At 35.2% G+C, this 26255-nt stretch overlaps 1 protein-coding gene across 1 annotated transcript in view; it reads left to right on the top strand.

Annotated features, from left to right (window-relative positions):
- LOC131026660 (short-chain dehydrogenase TIC 32, chloroplastic) overlaps window positions 1-26255 on the top strand; it is a 141535-nt gene that overhangs the window by 63052 nt on the left and 52228 nt on the right. The window contains exons 4-7 of the mRNA XM_057956583.2: window positions 9592-9745; window positions 9913-9991; window positions 10073-10154; window positions 10402-10448. Of these exons, the coding sequence (XP_057812566.2) occupies window positions 9592-9745; window positions 9913-9991; window positions 10073-10154; window positions 10402-10448 (362 nt within the window). The remainder of the gene's footprint in view (window positions 1-9591; window positions 9746-9912; window positions 9992-10072; window positions 10155-10401; window positions 10449-26255) is intronic.

The following is a 26255-nucleotide window of genomic DNA, read 5'->3' on the forward strand; positions in this document are numbered from 1 at the left end:
GTGAATAATGTTAAGTGCTGCATATTTAATTCATTTTCAAAAAATGCATTGTTTGCAAGAATGCCGAGATTAAGAAATAGCAAATGAAGAATCTTTTATCATGCTTTTAACAGATTCAGAAATGAACGCACACGAAAATATTCATTCTGAAGTGTTAAGATATGGATAAGTTTTCTGTCATTTCAATGGAGCTATAGCAGAATCAAACTTATTTCCTCAGAAAATATTCAAGTATGGTATTGGAAATGAAGCTCAAACAGCATGTAATGGCGATCAACCCAGAAAATGTAAAAAGCAGCAGTCTTTTTAGGCCACGCCTAGATTAAAGGAATATCGGATTTATTTATGGCCGCGCCCAAGACACAGAAAAAAAAAATAAAAAAAAATACATTGCCATACTCTCAAAGATACAAAATTCTTCAAATATGCAAGGAGATTCATATTTTCTATGTAAATGAAGGCTGAGTAATATGCAAGGCACAATAGAGGAACATAAAAATGTATTTCCCTATTAAATAACAGTACATAGCCCGTGGCCATAAGGGAAAAAGCAGAGTTTTGCACTAGGGTTTCCAAGTAGCAAATATGAGAACCAGAAAAGGAGCCATTCGAAGAGGCAAGGCAAGCCGCGGCCTGTAAACATGCATAGAATAAAAGAAAAGTGTGAAATCCTCTATGACAGGTTTGTGGATTGAATACCCAATGAAATTCGAGTTTCTAAAGAACATATCACAAGAAAATCATCAGGGAAATGTTCAGAAGTCGTGTCATAAGCTGGAAAAAGCTTCAAAATGGGTGAGAAATTCGAGATTTGAGTTCAGTAGAAACAATAATACAATCTTAATGGTGGCCATGAAAAAATGAAGGACCGAGCTTTGAGAATGCAGTAAAGAATATGGACTAGCCAAAGGAATACTTATTACCCAACATTTTTGAAGTTATCATCTGCTAAAATCCGCCAGAATACAAGCTAAAAACGCCATATTCATGTATACAGAAGGCTCCATGAAACCTATTAACAACACTCCTTCCAGAAAATCTGTAGTAATGGCGTAGCATAGGGATCTCCAGCAAGATTTCTAGATGGCCGCTAGGGTTTCCAGCAGCATGACAACGCTTCTCCAAGAAGCCTCCAAACATAAAGTGAGAATGAATGTCTTTACATTCATTTTGGGGTTCAAACCCTAAAAGTTCGATGAAACTTGGCCTTGCTTTTATTAAAGCTTTATTCATCCTATTAAAGCCGTCACTCTAAGGTTTTTATATAAGCTTAGGGTCTTATTTTAATTTTGCATTTTAAGTCAAAATTGTAAATCTTTATAAAGAGTGATTTATTAATCATTTTTAATAAATGATATTATTTAAATGCAAAATTAGTGCTTTTTGATAAATTTGACCTTGCTAGGTGTTTTCCTTCTTGCATTTTTTTTTTAATTGTAAACTTTATTTTTAAAAAAGTGATAATTATAAATCATTTTTAAAAAATAAATGTTATTAATGCAAGTTGAGGTCATTTAATTTATATTTTTTAAAGACCTAGTCAAGTGGTGGAGCATCAAATATGGAGATGTGGCAAAATGTTTGTGCCAAGTGGAAAGACTTTGTCATAGAGGTTATGAATTGTTGGATTGGGGGAGAATTTTTGGGAGCTTCTTTAAGTCTTTTTAAGAAGACATCTTGGAGTTGATTTGAGTTATCATCATATGTATTCATGAAGAGAAGAGTTTCATACAGATGGGATACCTTTTGGAGTCTTTTGAGTCATCTTTTGAGGGATTTCTGTTTCGACCTGGGTCTTGGAGACTTTTTCTTGATTTTGAATAGGTTGTTGATAAGTTTGAGGTCCTTCTTTTTAGGCCTTTTACTAAATCCGACCCCTTTATTCAGGATTCAGTTCCTCTTTTCTTGGGTTTTTTGGTGGGAGATTGAGCTTACTTATTCTCTTCCTTATTTCCTTTTCGAGGGAGGCAAAATTTGGGAGTAAAAAAGGAGACTTTGTACTTTCTAGAGAAGATTGTGCTATTTCGTTCCAAGTATTGTATCAGATTTTGGAGTATGCATTTTCAGAACCTTTGAGAGCTTTTATACAGGATTTTCGATCTATTTTTGGTGTCACATTTGTATGCAGATTGGTGATTGATTTTTCTTTTCTGTGTTTCTTATCTAAAACCTTTTAAGTGTGTCTCATTTTGGCATCTTTGTGGCTAAGATTTCTCTTCACAGGTCAGGGATTGAATTAATTTCTAAATATATTTATTGTGATTAATGTCCTTTAAATATTATTCTGATTACAGATCTTCCTTTGAAATATTTATGTGTTGAGGGTTTTATCAGATATTGTATCATTATATGAGTAGCTGTGGGTTCAATCTATGTTAAGGGATGTGTTACCCCATTTAGCTTTTGGTGTATCACCTTTTTAATGATTATTGAGTTCTTTTAAGTTTATGTTAATCTTTCCCTTTTCCCTTCATTTAGTTACAGTATAAAGATCTTTAGGTGCTATATCACATAGGAACTGGCCTATAATCCGGAGGTTTAGTCTAGTTATAGGTTACCCACACCTTTGACTGATCCCATGTTCTTCAGAGATCTTGAGTGTTTAGGTGCTTGAGAAAGGGTGCAATTTCTGGAGTTAACAGGTCTAAAAAAACAAAACTAACAGCACAGACATGAAATAAACATTACTCTTATATCATCATCTGACTGTCTCAACCATCTTTGTTGACTTGAAGAATTCACTGTAGGAGCAAGAGCTATCTAGAACAAATCTGAAAGTGGCTTCTCTACTATGAACAAATATTCGTGTAATATGTTCAAAATGTTGAAAATAATATCCCTTGGTTGAGATTGAATACTAAGCTTGCTACCTGTTTCATAGATTAACTTGGCCAACCCTTTTCTATCTTTTAGTGTCATGATTCAGATTTGAAATCAATATCAAATCGGCCCAATAGATTGGCAGGAAATTTTGTGCTCTGATATTAATGTAACATACTCCTTTTTTTTTGTTAGTTTTTGTTGTTTTAATGTGTTTAGAGAAGTAGATAGAGATGTAAAAATAGGTTTTTACAATAATCTCATTTGCAACAATAAAATAACACAAATAACCCTTCAAATCACCATTTTCGGAAATACCCACATTCAACAATAATAATCAGAATTATCTTTAGTGCTGAAAATACAATGTATCAACAAAGTTTTTGATATTAGATAATCAAAACAGATTTAAATCAAAGGGTTACTATACCCATTTGCTGCAATACAAGAATAAGCTCAATATTGAATAAAATCAGCAAACTAACACTCCCAAACTTGGATGCCACTTCTTAGAGACTCCTTGAATGGCCACAAAATGCTAAGCTTGTTGTTTGTATGCCCTCAACACCTCCAAAGCAGCAAGAAAGATACCCAAACCCTTGCCACCAATTCTTACAAACTTTTCCCACAAACACCCAAATGAAGTGCTAAACTCTCACATCATAGTAAGAAGATTTCATACCAAGAAGTGATATATCCACATCAAGCAATTTGTAATGCAAACCAAGTGAATATGTTGCTTTTGAATCCTCCAAACCCTAGCACCAAAATCTCCTGCATCCAAACATTGAAAGAAACCACACAAAGAAATCTCAAATCTGAAAGCACTGTGAAATACGTGTAAGATATCTCCAACAAATACCAACTAGAGTGGATCTTTCACTACTATAGGTATTCTTCTTCAAGAGGGTTTGCATCCTCGGGAAGGGTGAGATGGACCAAGTTGAAATCTCCAAAACCATGCAGGTTTTTCTCAAAGAATAATATCAATATTAATAAACTCAACATACCAAATGAGCTCTCCATACCCCTTTTTATAAGCTTTTTAGGGAACTTTTTAGAAACTCCCTTTTAAGATCATTTATTAATTTATTCCAAAAAGTGTTTTAATTTACTTTTTAAACATTTCTGACACTTAAATTCTCTTTTAAGTGTCATAACTTTTAAGACTTTCTGTTCTCTTTCCAATGAGCTATAACGTTGAGGTGCTTGATATTTTTTTAATTTAAAATGACAACCTTAGTGAAATAATTAAATATAGCTCAATAATACACCCAATTAGCGACAATGATTGAATGCATTAGAATTGGAATTTCAATGCATAGGAGTGATCCTAATGATGAAAGATGATAAACTACCTTGATTGGATGACTTACTAAAAATAGACACTCCCTCCAAGAATCTTGGAGCCCAAACCAGAAGTCGGAAATAACATCTGAAAGTGCCATATAACTCCTCTAAACCATTTGAGCTCACTGGTAACATCAAATTACCCCTTTGAATAAGTTGACACAAACCCAAAAAGTCAGCATTAACTACATTAGTAGAGAATGAAATATTCCCCTTAATTTTTTTTGGATTTTTTCACAATCACAATCAACACAAACACCCGTTAGGGTTAGATAATGATAATCAAACATTGCTGAAAGTAACCCTTCCACTTTCCGATCACCAAGAGCCCAATGTGGGAAGGTGAGAGCATATGGTGATAAGGGGATTGTTAGCTCAATGATCTGCTGGAAATTACAATGCAAGTACAATACTAGGTGGCAAGTCAGCCCCTTCCGCTTATCTAGCGGGTGAAAGAACTTCTACAGCAGCTTGGCGGTGCAACCAGCCAATTACAAGATTACAAAGAACTGTAAATAACAACAATGACTTGACCACTTATCCAATGGGAGGACTAAAAATGGAATTGCAATCTACTCAATCGCTTATTTAGTGGGAGGACAGTGTTACAATAATAAAGAAAGGCGGCAAGCCAGCCTCTTCCACTTATGCAGTGGGACTATGAGCAACAAACCAAAATAGATAGCTGTTAGTACTACTAATCAGCTTTACAATGCACAATATGGATTTCAGATTTAGAGATATCACTGTCCAAAGATAGGTGGCCAAGCCAGCCTCTTCCACTTATGTAGTGGGACTAAGAGTAAACAAGAAACTTGTTGTTAGTACTACTGACCAGCATTACAAAATGGATAAGAATGGTAAATCAAGTGCTGATAATAAGTCCAACAACCGCAAATAATAAGATATTCACTCCCAAAACCAACATAGAACAACCTCACCAAAAAAACACTCCACACCAACAACTTCAAAATATGATATGCAAACAACTCGTTGAGAAAACGTAGACCAGCAACTATAAAACTCACAAATTTACTCACAACTCTACCCACACTCAACATAATAACCCCAAAATGGATGCAAATGAAAGATACAAGGCAGGCAATAAGGATAGAACCAACAAACTGCATCCAAATCCCCTAAATTAATTTATGCACACATTCCCAGGTAGCCTAGCATATTACATCCAAGGCAGAAGTACGATTTGCATTTTAAAAATAAATACTCAACATTAATCTCTACAAACTTACAAACATAATCGCTTGGGGCATATGTAATAACCCCCTTAATTTTTGTCAAATTATTTCAGTTCACAAACAACACAAACACCCGTCAGGGTTAGAAAATAAGGATCCAATTATGCTGAAAGTAACCTTTTCCACCTTTTGATCACCGAGAGCCCAATCTGGGAGGGTGAGAGCATACAGTGTAGAGGGGATCGTTAGATGCAAGAAACTGAAATTGATTACAATACTTGGGTGGCAAGCCAGCCCCTTCCGCTTATACAGTGGGTGATGGAAATTCTAAACTTCCTAGCGGTAAACCAACCAGTAACCAACCAAGCAGCTAAAACAATAATCACTCTACCGCTTATGCAGCGGGAGGACTAGAAAAGAAAATTACTATCAACTCCACTGCTTATACAATGGGAGGACTAACAAAGAAATTACAAATCAACTCTACCACTTATGCAGCGGGAGGACATGAATGGAAATTACAATCACTCTACCGCTTGTGCAGCTGGAGGACAGTATTACAAAGCCAAATTTAGGTGGAAAGCCAGCCTCTTCCACTTTTCAGAGGGGGTTTGCTTTACAATCCAGAAATGGTTGTTAGTACTACTATCCAACCTTACAATAAAGAGATACAATTCATAGAATAGAGAGATTATACTGTCCAATACAAATGAATACTTCCAAGCTTAACACACTTAGCAAACTCAAACACACTCATAGAGAATTAACACACCACTGTCTCCTATACTAAAAAAAGCAATCTGCTGTACACATAACACGCAGAAAACAACCACTACCAAAATCACTGTTATGCTCATAACTTGCCCAAAACTTCACTGAATGACACAAGAACAGAAGCAAATGAAAGATAAGATAGAGACGATGCAACAAGAACTTCAAACCTGCACCACGAACACCACAAACAATTTGCACGCAACCCAAGATAGCCAAGGAAAGGTATGACCCAACTGGAAAGTTTGACTTGCTACCAAAAATCGAAATCAGCGTTTGACAAGCTACATATTGGTGAACTTTATCGCCCAAGAGGTAGAAATAGATAGAGCCAATACCTAGAACCACACATCAAACACACAGGGAGCCACGAGCAAAAAACACCTTCAGCACACAAGAACCAACAACATAAGGAAACTCAGAAAACACTCCACACTTCTGAAAATGAAACATAAATTTGCATCTTTGTTCCTCAAATATACTCCTTTGGATGAAGAGCAGTCACAAACTCAATTAGTTGTATTGCAAGCAAGAAACCAAGTGGTAGCTAGGAGGTATGCGTTCCCTGAAGCTTCACTCCAAATTTTGTCAGCACTTCGTTATATTTTTCTTCATAGATACCAAAAAGAGAGCCCAACGTCCTTATTTATAGCTTTTGCCTGGCCAAATTAGAATTCAAATGCTCTCCAAATGTGCCCAAACCAAATGCCATTACATTTCACCTTCATTAGGCGTTGCATTTCATTTTATTTCCTTTATGAGTCTTGTGGCAGATTTTCGGTCATCCACAGTGGATTGCCTACTTGACAGAGGCCTAGTTCCTGCTATCCCATGGCCCTATTCCCTTGTATCTTAATGGGTTTGGGTATGCAATTTATCCATTCATCATTACTTTATAATTAATCCATGGTTTCTTTATGGGACTAATCCTTGTGATCTTAAAATCACATTAATAATTCAATTCAATAATGACTTGTAATTTCAATAAATATTTGTGTATGCATTAGCCTTCTCCGTATTCACTTCCTCAGTGAGATCAAAGGATTTAGACGCAATGAGATGCCCGTAGCGCTTATCAGGCCCAAGAGTGTTTTACTCCCACTTGGCCTCACTAATGGCAAACCTACAGTCGCCATAGCGGGTGATGTACCTGACAGAGGCCTAACATCTGCTAACCTCATTGCTCTACCCTATTTCCTCACTAATGGTCCATATGGAATTTATGATTAATTTATTCTCAATTTAAATGCTAGCTTATTTGTTATATTTTTTTATTTTTTATTTTTTATTTGTCATTATTATATATATATATATTAAGTATTTTAAATGCCACATGGACATGCCTAGTTATCCATATTCTAATTTGAATTACTCTGAAGTCATACCCATTCAATATCTATTTGGCTGATAATAATATATTTTAAATTTATCTTACGAGATGGAGACCTCGTTGCTTATCGGTCATAGTATTTGCCTCTGTTTATTGACTAGAATAATTCGTTGATTCAATCTTAGCCTACAGGATGGCAAGATCATAGCTTTGATACCATTTGTAATGTCCCCAACTAGGTTCAAGACAGTTTTAACCATAATTAATTGATTTCCAATATATTTATAACTTAACTAAGTATATTTGGAGACAATTCCACCTTAACGTGCGTCAAATCAATGATATTCCGCAGCTCGATCAATTAATTATTAATAGATAAATTGTTAATCTATCATACATCCATAATAAATTTACAGATCCACGCCCTTACCTATCTCGGGACCATGCCCTCAAGGTTTATGGGTTGTTGATCCCTACTTTGTCTTGGGATCCATCCTATTAATTGGATTTAGACCGCCCTTCTTTGGAACATCTCAATTCCCAACCTTGTGAATATTGACAGCAGTAGCAAGGATTATATCCAAACAATATTCTTCTTACTGTTTATTATCTTATGAGTTCTTTTACAATCTAATATTTTTATGTCTGATTACGGCATTATATTACAAATATATGTATATGTTTATTTATATCTATATGCATATTTATTGATATTACATCATTCATATAGTATTATTACATCATATATATAAACAACTAAATACATTATATTGTATTATAAATCATTTATATATTTATTAATTACCAATTATTAATATATTTACTAATTACCTTTTTGTATAAATCACGAATACCACCACTGCCTAAAACATAAATTGTTAGTATAAAGGTGGCTGTAAAACAGACAGACCTGACATGTGTCAGATCTGGTCTGCCACTAAATATCTAATATGAGTGTCATACTTATTGCACTCTATATTAATATTACTATAAATCACTAATACCACCACTGCCTAAAACATAAATTGTTAGTATAAGGGTGGCTGTAAAAACAGACAGATCTGACATGTCTGCCACTAAATATCTCATATGAGTGTCATGCTTATTGCACTCTAATTTCTCACAATTACCACTGCCTCCATATATTTTTCACACTGTATAATTCCATGCTTCACATGTATGAGAACTTCTTTATTTTCTGCCTTATATCCTCAGAATTATTCACTCACCCCTCATATATCTTTCACGTAACCATTCATGAGAGGTTACATCTCTTTGAAACTAATTACATTTCTTCATGACACGTTACCGTTGATTAGGTAATCACATTTTTATTATTTTACAAAGTCAAAACAAAACTTTATTATATCTGTATTTGTATCTTTTAATTAATCTTCAAATCGCACTTTTCGAAGATGACACTAAGCGCTGCCATAGAATCACACCTTTATAATCTCTTGGTCGCTTGTCTTTCATTTATCTTTGTTATAATCTCATATTTCACTTCTTATTAACCACTATTTATTAATAAATCAAACATTTCCTTTATTTTGACCAGTCCCCGAATTAAAACAAATCGTAATTCTTTTTAGTGTCTTCATACAAGATCGCACCCTTTCACATTTGATTGCACCTCCTTATTAACATAATCGTATCCTTTCCATTGTGGCTGTTTGGCTTTTCATGTGCATGATCGTTGATAGTTATTATATAAATAAGAATAATAACTAATAATAATAACAAATAATAATAAACATTAATAATTATATATTAGAGGAAAATAGTGAAGTCTCATAAATGAGACGATTTTCCAATTTAATTAATAAATGTTTTAATTATCGTATTTATTTAATCCAATGTCCAAGGAGGGGTTATGACAGACTCGTATGAGTGATTTCCAGTGAAGGTATATCTTGGTGAGCATTTGCATGAAATTTTGCTTGTATCTTTTTGCTTTGTTGAGAAATAACTTTTAGAATGGATGACATTGTATGAGTGTAATAGGACTTATTAAGGAAACCTAGGCTAATGAGCAAGTCTGTACAGTTCTGCTTGTTCTTTGCAGTGACTCCTATGAATGTAGTAATAGGTTACGTTTTTTGATATGTTAGTGATATTTTGCAGGCCACTTCTTATTGACAAATCTTCTGTTGGACAAGCTTAAGGCCACAACTAAAGAGACTGGAATTCAGGGGAGAATTATAAATGTTTCCTCTACTGCTCACAAAAGAGCACCTCAAGAGGGTATTCGATTTGATAAGATTAATGACAAATCAAGGTTAGTTTAATTTTGATATTTTCATGGATTATGTCTATGGATTTTTACACTAATTAGTAGGCTGTATAAGTTTGGTGGTCTTGGTTTACAACATTTTTCATACAGTTGTATAGATTTACCAAGTTGATAATTTCTTTAAAACTTTTCTTTTATGATTTTAACAACAGTTACTCACCTTTTCAAGCCTACGGGCAGTCAAAGCTTGCAAACATCTTACATGCAAATGAACTCGCAAGGCGTCTTAAAGTAATTTGAACTTTTCCTAACTACATTTAATGCTAGTTACTTTTGGATTACATGGAAACTTAAGTTTTCTTTATAAATCAGGATGAAGAAGCCAATATAACAGTCAATTCTTTGCATCCAGGAGTGATAGCAACTAATATTGTCCGTCACGTGAAATTTCTAGGTAAGAAAGAGATATATTTATTGTCTGACAATCTTTCCCTTGTTTTTTCTTTAGCTTTGCAGAACAGAACATGCCATTTCTTATTTATTTTATCTGCCACTATCAGTAATCATGTGTTAGCATTGTCATAAACACACACACACACATGCCAATAAATTGCATCTTCATTATATAAAATTCTTTCCATTTAATAGTCATAATATATGATAACCATAATCCTCAAATTCTCTTCCATGCTCTTTTGCAGCTTTTCCTGCAACTTTGGTGAAGTTTTTGTTAAAGAGCATACCACAAGTAAGTTTTCTATTCCCACATAATATATCAGAATTTGATTTCAATTTCACTTCCTAATGCATTATTTGTGTTCTGCTGTTTCTAATCATAGATCTATCCTTAGGAAACAATCTTGCACTTTCTATGTAGATGAACAATAAATGGATGTATGAGACAATGCAAGGGATCTCCAAAACTCTTATCAGTCTCTGAAGGTTTCCATGAGTCCATGAGTAATGAGAAAGAAAGTTGCATATTATAAATGATCATAGTGGTAATACACAGAGCGTTCTATTTCTAAACCTGGGAACTTGCATAAACTATCACAATGCTTTACCTCTTAGATTTGTGTGCAGATAAATGAATTCCTAACATTAATATTACCAAGAAATGAAGAATAATTTAGACAAAGTGGTAGGGTAAAATGTCCCAAACCATTTGTAGGGGATATTAACGAACTAGATAAACAAGGAAAGGGCAATGGGTCTATTCAAATGTGTGGAATGCTTAACGCTAGAAGTCTAGGATAAATGACCAAATTATACTTAAACCCTAAAATATCAAAGTTAAAGTCCTATGGCATCAGAAGCATTGTAATGGCTAATAGAGATTGATACAAAAACAAAACACACAAGCCAGATTTGAAATTCACTTCATAAGAGATAACTACCTTAAATCTTGAATTTTCTAAAACCTGGCTGCCCTCTCCATGAGACTTGCATGATGACATGTATTTAGTCATCATTACTTCATTGGAACAATTTTTTTCACTGGCATTAGAAAGTTGAAAGCTTAACCAAATCATATAATGGTCCTCTCATGTTTCATCCTCGTATACTTATGTCACACCATAGGCTCAATTTCCAATGCTGTCAGCCTTAATAGCATTGAATTTACCACAAATGCTATAGCTCCTTTTATAAAACACATCTAAAATTAAAAGAACAGAAAACTAAAGTTATGCTTACAATGGAGGACAGTGTTAGATGAAAAGGAACCTGTTAAAGTCTGCAATCTCGATACTCCTGATCTGCCACTAGCATTGAGGACTAAAAAATATTCCCTAGGCAACAAGAAAATGTTAGTCACAGGTAACTTTGAGATTAAGAGTCAATCAACTAACTTGATCATTGATAATTCAACCTGGAAGAATTCCATCTTATTTCTGCTACTCGGATAGGTTACTACCAAGCTTACAATCTTGGCTAGATGAACAGAATTGGCTTTTTAATATGTACCAATAGAGCTTGTTAGATCACTTTTGTATGGAACCCTTGATTGATGCACTTTAATGTGATCGACATCATGGATTTCCATGAGCTCCTCTTGGGTTGTTCTTACTAACATGAGACACATTTCATTTATAATTAGATATGACGATAAGTACAGATTTTGGAAAGTTGACAGAGAAAAATTCTTCATTAGGAAACACCCCTATCATGGGCAGTGTAGCAGTTAAACCAGTCTATAGTAACAAGTAATTTGGCCTTATAATATTTATCATCACAAAACTGGAAACAGAGAACTGTAAATTTTTTTCCAATTGAAGCAATGAAATAAATTTTGGATGCTTACCATGATGTTTTCAAAGAGTGCAATGACATTTCACCTAGACTTCTAACTCCCTAGTTGCCTCAATGAATGGAACAAGTATAATAGAAATTAAATAGTTAAGAGTGCCAATCAAATGGTTTATATATGGAAACATTGATTTTAAAACTTATCTGCAGCTTAGCTTTTCTAATCCCCAAAAATGAAGATGAATGATAGCTCTACATAGATAACTGGGTACTCTACAAAATAACTGCACAAAGCAGGTATCTACTTCATCTAATTGATGATTTCAAGGTCAACTAAGAGGTGCCAAATACTTCTCAAATATTAACTTGATCCTGGGTTTTACCAAATTTTGCAAGAAGTGGGAACTATGATCACAACAAAATTCGCTCACATACTTTTTTGCTACCACCAATGTTTACATAGAGTGGAAATCTACCTTCGAAACAAAATTTGTGCTCATTGAATGGATTGCTCAAACTAATTATTGTTTCTAATAATGAAATCCTCCCATCATACCTTTAGAATTGTGTCACATGAGGACATCTTTGTTCTAAGCATCACTTGGAAAGTTTTTTTATGTTATTTAAAAAGTCTCAGATACTTGTATGGAAATTCCAAAATACTAATTTAAATCCAGATTCAAATTAATCTTCTTCAATCAATAGATTATCAATTATCTAGAATTTTTATGTGAATATCATGATATTGATGTTTTTGATTGAAAGGTAAAATAGCTTTTGAAAGGGCTTGAAACCTTAAAATATATAGATAGTGTTGGTTGAAATTTTTTTACATCTGGGGAGGCGTGCAAAATTGTGGTTTCATCCACAACATGTGAGTTAAAAACTCTCCTAATTTTAAGCACTATGATACATAAGCACTAATCTAACTTAGGTGGGACAACACCCTTTTCTCTTTCTTTAGAAAAGAAGATTTTCTTTTCTCTTTTCAGAAAAGAAATTGCAATTAAGAAACAAATACAACAACTTAAGAAACTTTAACAATTACGAAGGCGCTTATACGAAAAGGAAGTGAAGTTTCTGTGAAAGCCCAAAGTCTTTCGTCACTTCCTCGGGATGAGAATATAGAAGCAAAGCTCAAAGTCTTTACTTATCTACTGTCCTATCTACCTTTTAGAATGATTTGTATGACAACAATATACAACTTACAACAGCTCAAATTTTGTCAATATAATGCACTTCTATTGATATGAACAAGAACAATCACAAGCACAAAGTCTTGTAGCTTCTTCCTATCATGAACACTTAACTATGCTAATTTAATCCTTAATATTTGCAGCACAAAGACTGTAAGAAATCAGATTAAATTTCTTTTTAACAATTTCACTAGAATCTCAAGGATATGCAAACAAGTATATACCTATGAAATAAGAACACAATGGATATATGAACAAGGTCTCAACTCTCAACACAACTTTTGAAACTCAAATGCCTTCTTGATATTGCTTGATAAACCAATTTACAAATATAAAACACAAAGTCTCTATGATTGTAAATTTTTGTAGAATTTTCTTGCTTGCTAAAAAGATAAAAATTACATAGAGCACCCTCCAATAAATACAGTCCTATTGTGTTTCAACTTGTAATTTGTTTACATGTAATTACAAGTTAGAAGATTACAACAGTCCTATTGTGTTTCAACTTGTAATTTGTTTACATGTAATTACAAGTTAAAAGATTACAAGTAATGAGACTACCTGTAATTTTAAGTTTTGATAATACATGTAATTTGTCAAAAGGAAAATAAATAAAAAAAAAAAACACAATTTAAATGTTAGGAGACACTTCTTGTTCTTTTCCATTTCTGGCCATGAAAGCTTGAAACTTGTTGATTGATTCTTGCAATTCATTAGGATTTGGACCTATTGTGTTCTTTGCAAAAACAATAGTTTTGATAATGACATCGAAATATCTCACCGTTGCTCCTCTATGCTCTTCAAGAACAATTTGCATCTTATCAAGGAAAACTTGGCAATTCACAAACGTATTGATCAAAGCCATTGAAAACTATTCTGATCAAGTTCTTGATGAAGCTTTGACACCAACTTAGAAAATATTATGTTCTCAGGAAGCAACTCTTCATTTTGACCTACCATCTTACAATTCATTTTATCAAAATTGGAGATAATATCTTGCTCCACTTCAGTATTCATTTCAAGATCGGCTTCAATATCTTTAATTAAGTCCTTGACAACTAATGACCTATTGATAAAAAATTCCTCAAACTCAATATACCTTTCCCTGTTTGGTATCACAGTGTGGTTGTACAAAATTTCCAACTTCACTTGATCCATTTCATGCCAAATTTTCAAATCTCTTTCAATAGATTCTAGACTTTGCTTAAAAGATTCTAAAGTCTGGTTCAATTTCATCTTTATTGTCCTTACATTGCCTAGCACTAGTAAGGCTTTCTTCACCACCTGAGTACTTTGATCAACCAGTTGATCTACCCAAGAATCAATAGCTTTGGCCTTTTGAGCAACCTTTCCAACCTATTTGATGGACTCATTGGAAATGGAGGAAGTTAAGGGATCAACCTTCTCTGAAGAATTAGTGATCTTTTGGATCACTAAGATGAGTGTAATGTCCCCTATTAAGAGGGCTACCAATTACTAATAACTAACATATATTATTATACATTCTTATGCTTTGATTCATATTTTCTTAAATTATTACATGAATTAGTATTATAACTCATTTAACTTTCATTACATTAAGTTCTATCTTAGCTTATTCCCTAATCCTAATGAGGGAAGGGGAATTTACTCTCATAGGATGCTGACACCAATTACTGATCTGCAGTAACAGTAGTTGATTGCCAATGGTGTAATTTGAACTTCTTTGATAGTATTCGTCCCCTTACTGAACATCTAACTATATTTATATTCCTTATATTATTAACACCATATGAGTTTACAGTATTACAACAATTTATACAAACTGAATTTGATTACCTTTGATTCATTAACTGATATATATATATATATATATATATATATATATATATATATATATATATATATAAACTTTTATACCATATTAATGCCACTAATTTTATTAAATTCATATAAGATTTAATATATAGAATTATTGGCTGTTATATTCCATAAAATCAGAAATCCTTTCCCCACGTACCTGTCACTGAGCTTTTCCTATCCTTGCTGGCTGCATTGTCAGGCTTCATATATTAGCCATACGTATTAAGCACATCCCTTATGCATACCCCGGAGCACAAACTATATATAATCATTTCCCCCCCATCTATTTTCCCTTCTTTTTCCTGATTTTATATTCTCATAATTTTACTCGACACTCAACGCACTTACAGCTCAAGGATCTTCTGTTTTTTTCCGATACTCTACCCCCCTTCTTGGTGAGTGTGTGATTCTCCCTTAATATGCATCGAATGGCCATAATGTGAGAAGTTGTATCTCAACAGCCATGTCCCTTGCAAACAGACTTAATTAGTCTAATTGGACCTCTTCCATGTTTACTAACCATATCATTCATCAATTAATTAACTCTTGATCGAAATGTTTGCTTCTTCTTGGACAGCGATAGTCTTAACTACTGAATGTATGAAACATCCTAGGAATGCCTTTGGAGTTGGATGATGACATTTTCTTTTAGGTGGTTTGTTCTAGTGAATGGTTATTTCAGAGAGAATGTTAGTGTTGATATAACGAAAAAGATCTTTGCAATGTCCCGTAATTATATTGACTTATGTTCGCTAAGTATGTATTGACCATCCTTTCACGTAACTGCGTAGTGAATCATTTGGTCTTAGGTATAGTATTGCTGCGTCATTTATTTATTCTTTGAGATAGCAGAAGTATGTATACGTTGAAGACTTGTTGTTACATTCCAATCGCTGGGATCATCTTCCTTATTCTCTTTTTGACTCGTTCGCAATAGACATTAATCTACAGGATCGCCCATTTGGAGATAGTTGATATAATGATCATAAAGATCGTTTGATCTCTCTTCGAATCTGATTTACAAATTCGTCTCCATGGGAGACTTCTCGAATTTGAATGATCTCAGAGGGTAATGCTTATGGTAACTATCCTTAGTTCGGGAATGGGACATTACAAAATAGATGAAGATTGGATTGCATAAAGACCACATCCTTATCGTTCTCCGCATCCATAACTAAGTGGATGAATTATGTACTCCAATTTTACTTAGTTGAAGCACTGTAATATTATAAGATAAAACTATAAAGTTTAATAATAAATGTTAATAAATATATTAATTAAAAAATAATAATATTTAATCATTACAAATAATCTTTGGTTTCATAATTATCATATTAATTACTAATAATCACTTTATTTAAGATATATATACATATAACGATCAAGGAGGGGATATGACAGTCTTATTATAATATTAATATTATTTTTATATTAATGAATGATTAATATTACTATTAATATTATTAATTACATAATAAATGATAATTTATTATTATGATGAAGAATCACAAAATCTATTATTGATTACATCACCAGGATGTGGGGTTATGACAACCCTCTCACTTTAGAGGAAAATTGTGAAGTCTCATAAATGAGACGATTTCCCCATATTATTAAATGTTAATTAATAAATGTTTTAATTATCGTATTTATTTAATCACAATAATCTAATGTCCAAAGAGGGGTTATGACAATGAGTTGTGCATTTTCCTCCTTGAGCTTATCCTTCTTCATTAGGAGTTCATTATAACTTTGAACCAATGAAGCTATCGAATCCTGAGCATCATGCATTATTCTAGCATGTGTCTGCTTTCCTAATTCCACCCTTGTGAACCTGTAGTCATAAATTTGCATTTCTCCTTGTGGCTTATCAGCAAGAGGTTCTGCTACCTCTGCATACTTCATCTTGTTAGTATCTACAACCACTTGTGAAAGTATCTTGTCTTTCTTGGTAGCGCCTTGGGCTTAGATTTTGTAAGCTGCTGAAATTCAAACTCATTAGGAGAAATCTCCTACTTCTTCCTTTTTGAAGTGATTGAACTCAACCATGGGGGTAAATCTAATGAGCTTGCATTGGATACAACAACTGTAGTTTGTGTAGAAACAAGCTTTGCCTGTACCATAGTTATCATTCTAGGTGAAGCCTTAGTCTGGACAGCTACAAGTGTTTGCTCAGATGACAAATCATGGCTAGCTTCAACCATGAACCTATCAAATCTTACAGTAGAAGTATCAATCTCAGGAAGTGACATGTTGGATAGAACGACATATGAAGGATCTACATCAAAAACATTCTCCAAGTCACCATGTGAAGTATCCATAGGTATTTCCGCAATTGATGAGGACACATTAGTGCAAATAGATGTATTTGGCATAACGGGATCAATATGAACCGTAGAGAAAGAATCCACATCCGTGTCTATTGGAGACTTAGAAACATCCAAAGACAATTGGGGGATGGCCGTGTGAGGAGAATCTGAGTTCATAGTAGGAGGAGATCCTGGAGCATTCTCCTCATGTGATCCATCCTCAGGATCAATGATGTGAATTTGCACTTGAGGCTTCTCTTTTCCTTTCAATGACACCTCTTGTGGAGGAATAATCAAAATCCTACTAACTCTTAGCTTGATTCTAGTACCGGAAGAAGAAGCGCCCTCTTTGGATTTGACCCTCACCTCAAACTGGCCGTGATGAATCATCTTCCGCCCCAACCTTGATCTTTATAGTTTTGACATTATTGCTTTTCAACCAAGCATTGGTGTTGGCAAGGATGGGTTGAAATCTATCAAAGATTGAAGTACACTCCTTTTGCAACCATTGGAGAGATGGAAGAGGAGCTTCAACGACCCTTTGCTCAATATACTCTAGATCAAGAGTTTTCCCATCATCTACCATGCCTTCTGGAATCTTGGTCAGATCTAGATCTACAATTTGCTCCAAGGTAAGCCTGCTGTAATCCATCTTTCTGATGTCTTCCTTTGTACGAAGATCAACCCAGATATCCTCAAGGCGATGAACATGAGTGAAGGCTCTCTTGATTTTATCTTTGATCCCTCGATAATCAAAATCTTGTCTTGCCTTGAACTTCTTCAATTTGATTTGTTGAAGTTTCGTCTCCATTGCTTTGGCTCTTGCTGAGATTGTCAAGGAATATCGGCCAGTCTGCAGTGGATTATGTGAGGATATGTTGATGCCTAACTTATGTTGAGCTAACTGGACTACATGAACTATCATCAGCTTCCTAGCCAACTCCATCAGGATGATCTTGTCAGTAGGATATCTCGGAAGCATATATGGATGACCTTCAAAACATCCAACTCTTATGTAAGTGAAAGTTGGGAACTAAAGGAACAAGCATCCATACTCATTCACTTTCTTCCAGGCTACCTCAGACACTCTTGTTCTTAAGTGTTTTGTCAAACAAACACATGAAGTAACCAAAGAAGGCATCCTGCATCCTCTTGTAGTGAATCCTACTAGGTCTCAAATTGAGTTGATCATAATATTTCCATATTGGTACCAGTGACTTGTCACCTTTGGTAGAAAAACTAGAAAATTGTCTAAGTGATGTTGCTATGTACACTAGGTAGGAATTCATGTAGAAAGTGAGAGTGGTTGAAACTTGTGAGAGCTTCTCACATAGGTTATCACTGATCACTTCACCCGGAAAGATATGAGACTGAGCTTTCCTCATGACCACAATGTATTTGTACATCCAGATTTCAAATACATTAGATTGTTTTAAGCCTATTATCCTTCCCAGAAGTGTGATCATATCACTGATTTCTTCAATGAAATCAGATCGATACAACTTAGGCCATCGAGAGAAACATGTTCCAAGAGTCTTAAGCCATTTTGAATTGATATGCCTTATGCAATATGATCTTTTCTGGTTGTAGTGATCGAGGACATTCTTCATGAAGATATCTGCATATACTGGAGCAGCAGGAACCTTGAAGATTTTATCGATGGTTTCTGCATCCAATCTGATAATAGTATTTCTATCATCATCTTTGATTGTCCTAGATCCTTTGTCAAAATGAGCAGCATAGGCAAGAACAAATTCTGGTTCCAAGGCAGCCACTGGGAAAGTGGGAACCAAATGAATATGGCTATTCAAAAGCAGCTTCATGCTATGATTTGGTGACCCCTCTGCCCTCTCAAGGAACTCAGACATATCAACATGCTTGATCTCTGTGTCTTTGATTTCATGAACATGAGAGCTCACTTGAGAAGGGGAAAATTCATTCTGATACTTGTCATATTTATATTTCATCTTCTTGTTGGAAGGAGAAGCTGACTCTTTTTTCATTGAACAAGAATTTGCAACATTGCGATGAAAACCCCAAAGAGTTAAGACATCTTCACAGGCTATTGGAGAAGTCATAACACCTTCTTTAAATGGAAGAGCTTGGAAAACAATGCCCAACCTTAGACCTATCATGATATTTATTATGAAGAAAGTGAAAAAGAATGGACAAGCTTGAAAGATGCATTATGATAATGACAAGAGCAGAATTTCGGATCTCAAAGGGTGGACTACGAGTGTACAAGTTTGCATGATTGAAATATGCAAAATGGGAAATAAGTGCTAAATCTTCTACTTGTAATCGGGTCTTAGAGACCCGAATGCAGACCCGAATGCAAGTGAACAAGCTTGGCGAAAATGGTATGAGCTTGCAATCGGGTCTCAAAGACCCAATTACAAGTATGTGTAATGATAAAGGAAGGCAAAAATAAGCTTGCAATCGGGTTTTGGGGACCTGGTTGCAAGCATACATATTTGCAACATAAAAAGAGAGGGAAAAAAATGACTTGCAATCGGGTCTCAAAAACCCAATTACAAGTATAAGATACAAATGTAAGATACCCCCTTGCTAACCACCCTTTGTATTCTATTCATACACTGTAATATTGTTGAACAGTTGGCTTGCAAACTGTCTACTAAATTTTTTCTGATTAGTTTCTCAATATGCAATGTATTGGTTTGGATTGTTGTTATTAGCTAAGTGGTTTCAGATTCAGATCAGTATAGAAAATCATTCATAACAAACATTGTAAATAAACAAGAACCGACTGAAAGTGTTGGTTATTGATTTCCTTGAATAACTTCAGCAAATGAAATCATCATATTTTCATTTTCAATAGCAGTTTGTTACAAAGATCATCAAACGGTACTAGTTTAAATCAGAGAATACAACCTAAGCATACCAGTACGTTGTCACAAACTTTTAGTAATGTCCCCTTCTCATTAGTCCTCAGATATTAACGGGATTGGCCTATCACCTGACCCTCGTAGGCCAAGAGGATTGTTTAGGGGGTCGATTTGCAGTGATTCACGGCTTCACATTTCATATCTATGTGGTTTTATGGCAAAATAAGGAGATTACACGTATTGCGAGACGTGTGCACTTTAATTATAATATAATAATATTTTATGAAGTGCAATTAAATCAATGTGTAATAAAATAATAATAAAGTGCACTACCAGATAAGAAGGGATCTTCTAGAAGGAATCATATGATTGGATAAGAAAGAAATAAATAGAGAGAGGTGATTCATTGTTGATCATCAGTTGTTTAGTATTTCTTCTTGTGTAGACTTGTGGAGCCAAAGGGTTTTCTGCAGATAATCATTTGGGAACGAAAACTCCCGATGGTTGGCACAGCTGAGGAGGTGCGAGATCTTCCGAGGGGTTGCTATCGTGAGAGGGAGACACCTTAGTCTTCCTAACTGTGCTTAATGAGTTTGCTGTAGCTTTCATGGTGAATGGGGTATTCATGGCATCCTCGGATTTCTCAGATTGAGTGCCCATTTGCATCAGCTTTCCTTGACGCTTGTAGGCGATATTGTTAGAAGGTGGTTGGAGGTCGAATTGCATGAAGAATTGGTCTATTTGCAGGTCTGATAACAAAACCGACTTCACACTATACATCCACGATTTTGTTCATCTTTCATCATTGAGGCATCAAAAGCTAAGTTTGAGGACAGCGATTTCATTAGAAGGCAAAGGCGATTTCTTTTGTGTCAATTTGGGAAGGATTTGCGGAGGAATCGGCCTCATATCAGACTGTAATCAGAATCGAACCTGTATAGTATGAACCATCGATTTGGTTCATATCCCCACGGTTTGGCATCAAAACGCATCATTAAGGAAGGCGCTTCTCTCAAGGGATAAAGGCGATCATTTGAGAGGAGGTTTGGAGTACATACTGCTGATCATCATCGAATATCAGACTTTCCATTTGCAGCAGCAGGGGTGAATTATGAAGAGGATAGAACTGGCACATTGGAGGCACTTTTACATGTGATATTGCTTGCTTCTTCATAGCGCTTTACCCCAGGTTCATTTACAAGTTAGATTTCATTGTATTTTTCAGTATTGTATGCCCAAGTTTAGGACTGTCTTTTGTCTTCAGATTGTCTGAAAAAGGTCTATAATAATAGTCCTTATATTTGATCATTTTGTTGCCTATGTAATGTCTTTGAATGATCAAATGAAATAAAGAAGAAAGGAGTTTGGGATTGCATCTACATCACCTTTACATTTGTGGTTGTCTGAGGATGTATGCAAAGTGTTTGTCATAATGTCAGTCTGCTGTAGGACATGGTTTTAATGACTTAGACTCATAAATATCATCCATAGATTTTTGCTTAAGCATCTCTAGTCATCTATTGATTAAGAAGTCATTTAGAATTGATTTTTTTTTAATGAAATGTTCATGTAAGATGGTCTTCATAACAATCTGAAAACTCTGTCAGCAAAACAGACAACTTCAGAACTGCATAACACGCAACTAGAACAACAAATATTCCTTGTTTTATAGTTAATACCAACAGGGGATATTTCATTTTATCAGACTTGGCATAACCTTCATTCAACTGGTCCAACACCCTGTAGCTGCTAACACCATGTACGGAACCCCTTCAACAAGCCTTAGTCCTGTACGACACCTTGTGCTGTCCACAAACCTGTACGGTCACTCTATTAATTCCCTTCAGACCTGTACGTTGCTGCTGTAGCCTTTGCTGGGCTGTACGACACTTCTGTACCCACTCTTGAGCATGTACGACACTTCAATAGGTTTCACCAAACAGTTTGACCTCCTCCCAAATAGATATCAAAGCTGTACGACAATCATAGGCTTCCAAAATCATTGGTCTTAAACATTGAGATAGGGCAGTTCAGCTAGCAGCAAATAAAACTCAGGCACAACCCTCTACTTACTCCAATTGAACCCTTCCAATATGCTAAAAACTTCAAATGGAAATACACAACTATAAGCAAATCATGTTTTACCTTTCCTCCATTGAATCCCCAAGCTGGTATCTTCCAGCAGTGTAGGGATTGCTGGCTAAGAGGGATTTCGTCCTCCATGCCCACTAATCAGGTTTCCGAGAAAACCCAACAGCATAATATTAATCTTATCCAAACATGCCTGTACGTCCTAGTTGAAGGCTAATAAATAACCCTCTCTTGGAAGTCGATTTCCCAGCATAAGCAATGTGGGATTAAATGCTAACAATATTTTATTATTTTTCCCCAAGTGATTTGAGGCCCATGTATTCTCATGAAGTGTCCAGCCTAGGTAAGTCCACTTTTCAAAACAACTTAAAATAATAAAGTGACTTTATAATAAACATGTACTTTTAATTTAATAGTCACTTTATAAGTATAACATCAAATTCAGGTATTAAAATAAAATAACAATCGGTCTCCGAAAACTCTGTGCAATAGCTCATTGGAAAGATCTTGACGAAACGCTCCAAGTCCCAAACTGAAAAATGTAGAGTCATCGCCCATAGTTGACTTACTATAAATAATAAGTCTTTCAAAAACCTGATTATACGAACTCGGTTTGGCCTTAAAATGGAATTGCCTAGGCCAAAATCCACCTAGATCCCTTTTGTTGCTTGGTTAGCCCTCGGGACCTAAGCAAAAGGGGCTAACGACATATCATAACGTGACTCACTAAAATGGGGACATTACAACAAACCAAGGCGATTCAACTTGTAATGCAAAACAAAGCCATTACTTGGAACGAAAACTTGCAATCAGGGTTCCAAATCCCCACTACAGGCAATCAAAATCAATCCAAAGAGAAACAAAAGCTTGCATTTGGGGATCAAAATCCTGATTACAAATGAAAGGCAAAACTTGCGATCAAATGTGCATCCACACACACTTGGCAAGGAAGAGCATGAACAAACTTCAAACAAACAAGGCACGTGACAATGGGAGAAAGATGCAATGGCGAAAATTAAGAAAGCACAAAAAGAAGGAACAAAATGAACTTACCTTTGAATTGAAACCCCTAAGGGATGGAAAGGAAACTCACCCAAATTTTGATGCAGCTCGAAATGGCAAGAATAAAATGATTTGAAACTCTTCACTCAAGGGTTCTAATAAGTAAGCAAGGAGGAACACTCCTATTGTAATCCAAAATTAATGCAACGAAAACGGAGACCCTCCTTTATCGCAGAATAATAAAAATGCAAGGAAAGGTGAATCAAGTTTTAAAGGACCCAACACAAGCGCAAAATATAACCGCTCGACTTTTGATATTTGGAAAAGAAAAGAAAATAAACTTGCAATCGGGTCCTAGAGACCCGATTGCAAGTTAAGCATATTTACTTGTAAAGCAATTTAAAAGTTCCCTTTACTTGCAATCATCTTCTTAAAACCTGAAAATGCACAAAAAGGAGGAAAAAAGACATCCATAGTTGACTGCAAATTAGACAAGGATGGCAAAAACACACACCAGCAATTAGACACAAACAAATACGAGTTTTGAAGCTCGTAAAACGTGCCTTAGAGACAAAAACTACAAACTTTAAGCAAAAAAAATTTGAAGGGTTGTCAATTTTTGAAAATTAAAAAACTAAGACAATAGATAGAAGAGCTATGGTAGAAAAATAGTCGAACAGCAAAATGAAAGTCAAGCTGCCTAGAACTACAAAAGCATGGGCTTAAAGGCACAAGTACAAAAAACAAAAAATAGAAAAAAGCAAAAAGAAATAGAGCACCACTCAAGAAAGCCACTATAGATGGTGCAAAGCCTCAATTGCTTCCAACTACTACGAATAAAAAATAGCATGTAGGATGATGAACTCCCTTTTTTTATTCTATTATCTTTCTCGTACTACTTCCAGTCTGGGAACTAGGGCCTGCAATATCAATCTTCATTTCACTTTGAGATTGGGGATGTACAATATCTTAAGAGGGATTCTTCAATTTTTCATTAGGAATCTTGATTTCTAAAGCAATATTTCTAATAGTGCACTTGCTCACCTCCTCCACTTTGCTTAGATTTTCTTTGATATTCTAAACATCTCTTTCCAACACATTAATTCTTTCCTCCTACCTAAAATTTTCAGCACGAAGTCTGCTAGCCTATATCATAACTTTCTATTGCTTGCAGAATAATTTATCTTCTTTAGTTGTAATAAGGATCTCCATCAATTTTTTTTAACATTGAGCTTGTTAATTTCCTTGAAGAACCATTTAGTGAGGTTATGGTGAATAATAGATTCTTCATAAGACTGGAAATATTATCAATGATTTGATTCACAACTTCTAGAATAGCTTCCGTGAACACAAAAAGTGTAATGGGAAATATCTAGCCCTTGAGGAGCCCCCCTATAGGGGTCCTTAGTTCTAGGAAAAGTGGCATCAATTGTAGATTCAAGGAAATCCCCCACCTTTCTTTTCCCTCTTTCCTCACAAACCTTCTTATATTTCTTCTCCTTTTTTCCCTTATCCCTTCTCTTACCATGCCTAGACCTCTCAACTACCTTTCCCTTAATATCAACATCACCACTCCATTGTTTACCAAATTTTTTCGCAATCTCCTTAAACACATGATCCAAATCAACATCCTCATCCTTTCCCTTATCTCCATCATTATTGGTGTCAAGGTTTCTGTTATTCTCCCCTTGAAGAAACACACAACTATTCTCAAGGCTGGATATATTGATCATCTTGGCATTTCTAATTCTTTTCCTAGGGGGAGGGGAAATAGGATTGTCTAGTGAATTAAGAGCTCTAATAATTTTTTTTTATCAATAGAACTAATGTAAAGGGGCAAAAGCCAACCTGTTGTGACGTTTTCACCCATCGCCCCATTGCAAATGGGGGCCACCCACTTTTTTCGCTTTATAGGTTAGTTGTCTTAGTTGTTTAGTAGTGTCTTTAGCTATTAACCTTTTACTTGAGGAGGTGTAGTGCCTTAGGTTTTCAGGTAGTGATCAAATCCTGTCTCTCTCTCTAAGTTGGAATTGAGGTCAGTTTAGCTTTCAATGCCTTGGAAATGAATGATTTGTGATGATCATTTCATTTGATCATCATCATCACATACCTTCAAGATCAAAGATTGAAATGCTGAATCTAGGTGTGGAGAACTGTTGGACAAGGTGGAATGCTTGATGAGGGGAGTAGTCAGGGCATAAGCAATAATGAATAAACCTTGTTGATGATGAGGTTACTTCTACAAGATGAAGGAAGAACCCTCAAAATGGATGAAGTAGGTGGTAGAAGCAGCAAAAGAGATAAATTAGGTCACTTCCAGTGACCCCTCAAATCCCCGACTTGCTTCATCCTCACTTCCAGTTGGTGCCTAAATCCCCGACCATCCTCTTCAAAGCACTTCCAATTGATGGTCAAAAGTCCGATCTGCTGCATGATGACTTCTAGTTGGATCTCAAATCTCTGACCTGCATGAAATGACTTCCACTTCATGGCAAAAAGTCCAATCTGCTGATGTACCACTTCCACTTAGCCTAAAACCTTGACTAGGATGAAAAGGTCCATATACTTGGTGAAGATCAACATTTATTGAAGTAAATACCTTAGAGTTTTGAGGGATAATGGTGTTGGAGATGGGTAAAATCTGCTAGGAGTGAGTAGAAATGCATTGGAGTTCATTCAACAAGCTATAATGAGATCTTAAGATTACTATTAGTGGACCTCAAAATCCACGACATCCTGCTTGAAGACTTCCATTTGCTAGTGAAAACCACAAGAAGCTGCTTGGGGACTTCCACTTGCCTTCCTAATTCACGACTAGCTCTTGGAGACTTCCACCAGGCACCCAAATTCCCGCCTAAGGTCATGAACATAATGTTTATGCACAAGAGATGAATGATTTCAAATGTTCAAGTCAGCATATGATCAAATTGTGAAGAGATGAAAGGGGCTTAAGGGAGGAAGAAGCCACTTCCACTTCATGTCCAAATCTCCAACCTGCTGCTTGGTTACTTCCGTTTGATGG

Source organism: Cryptomeria japonica, chromosome 11 (genome assembly GCF_030272615.1).
Source record: "Cryptomeria japonica chromosome 11, Sugi_1.0, whole genome shotgun sequence".
Taxonomy (NCBI): domain Eukaryota; kingdom Viridiplantae; phylum Streptophyta; class Pinopsida; order Cupressales; family Cupressaceae; genus Cryptomeria; species Cryptomeria japonica.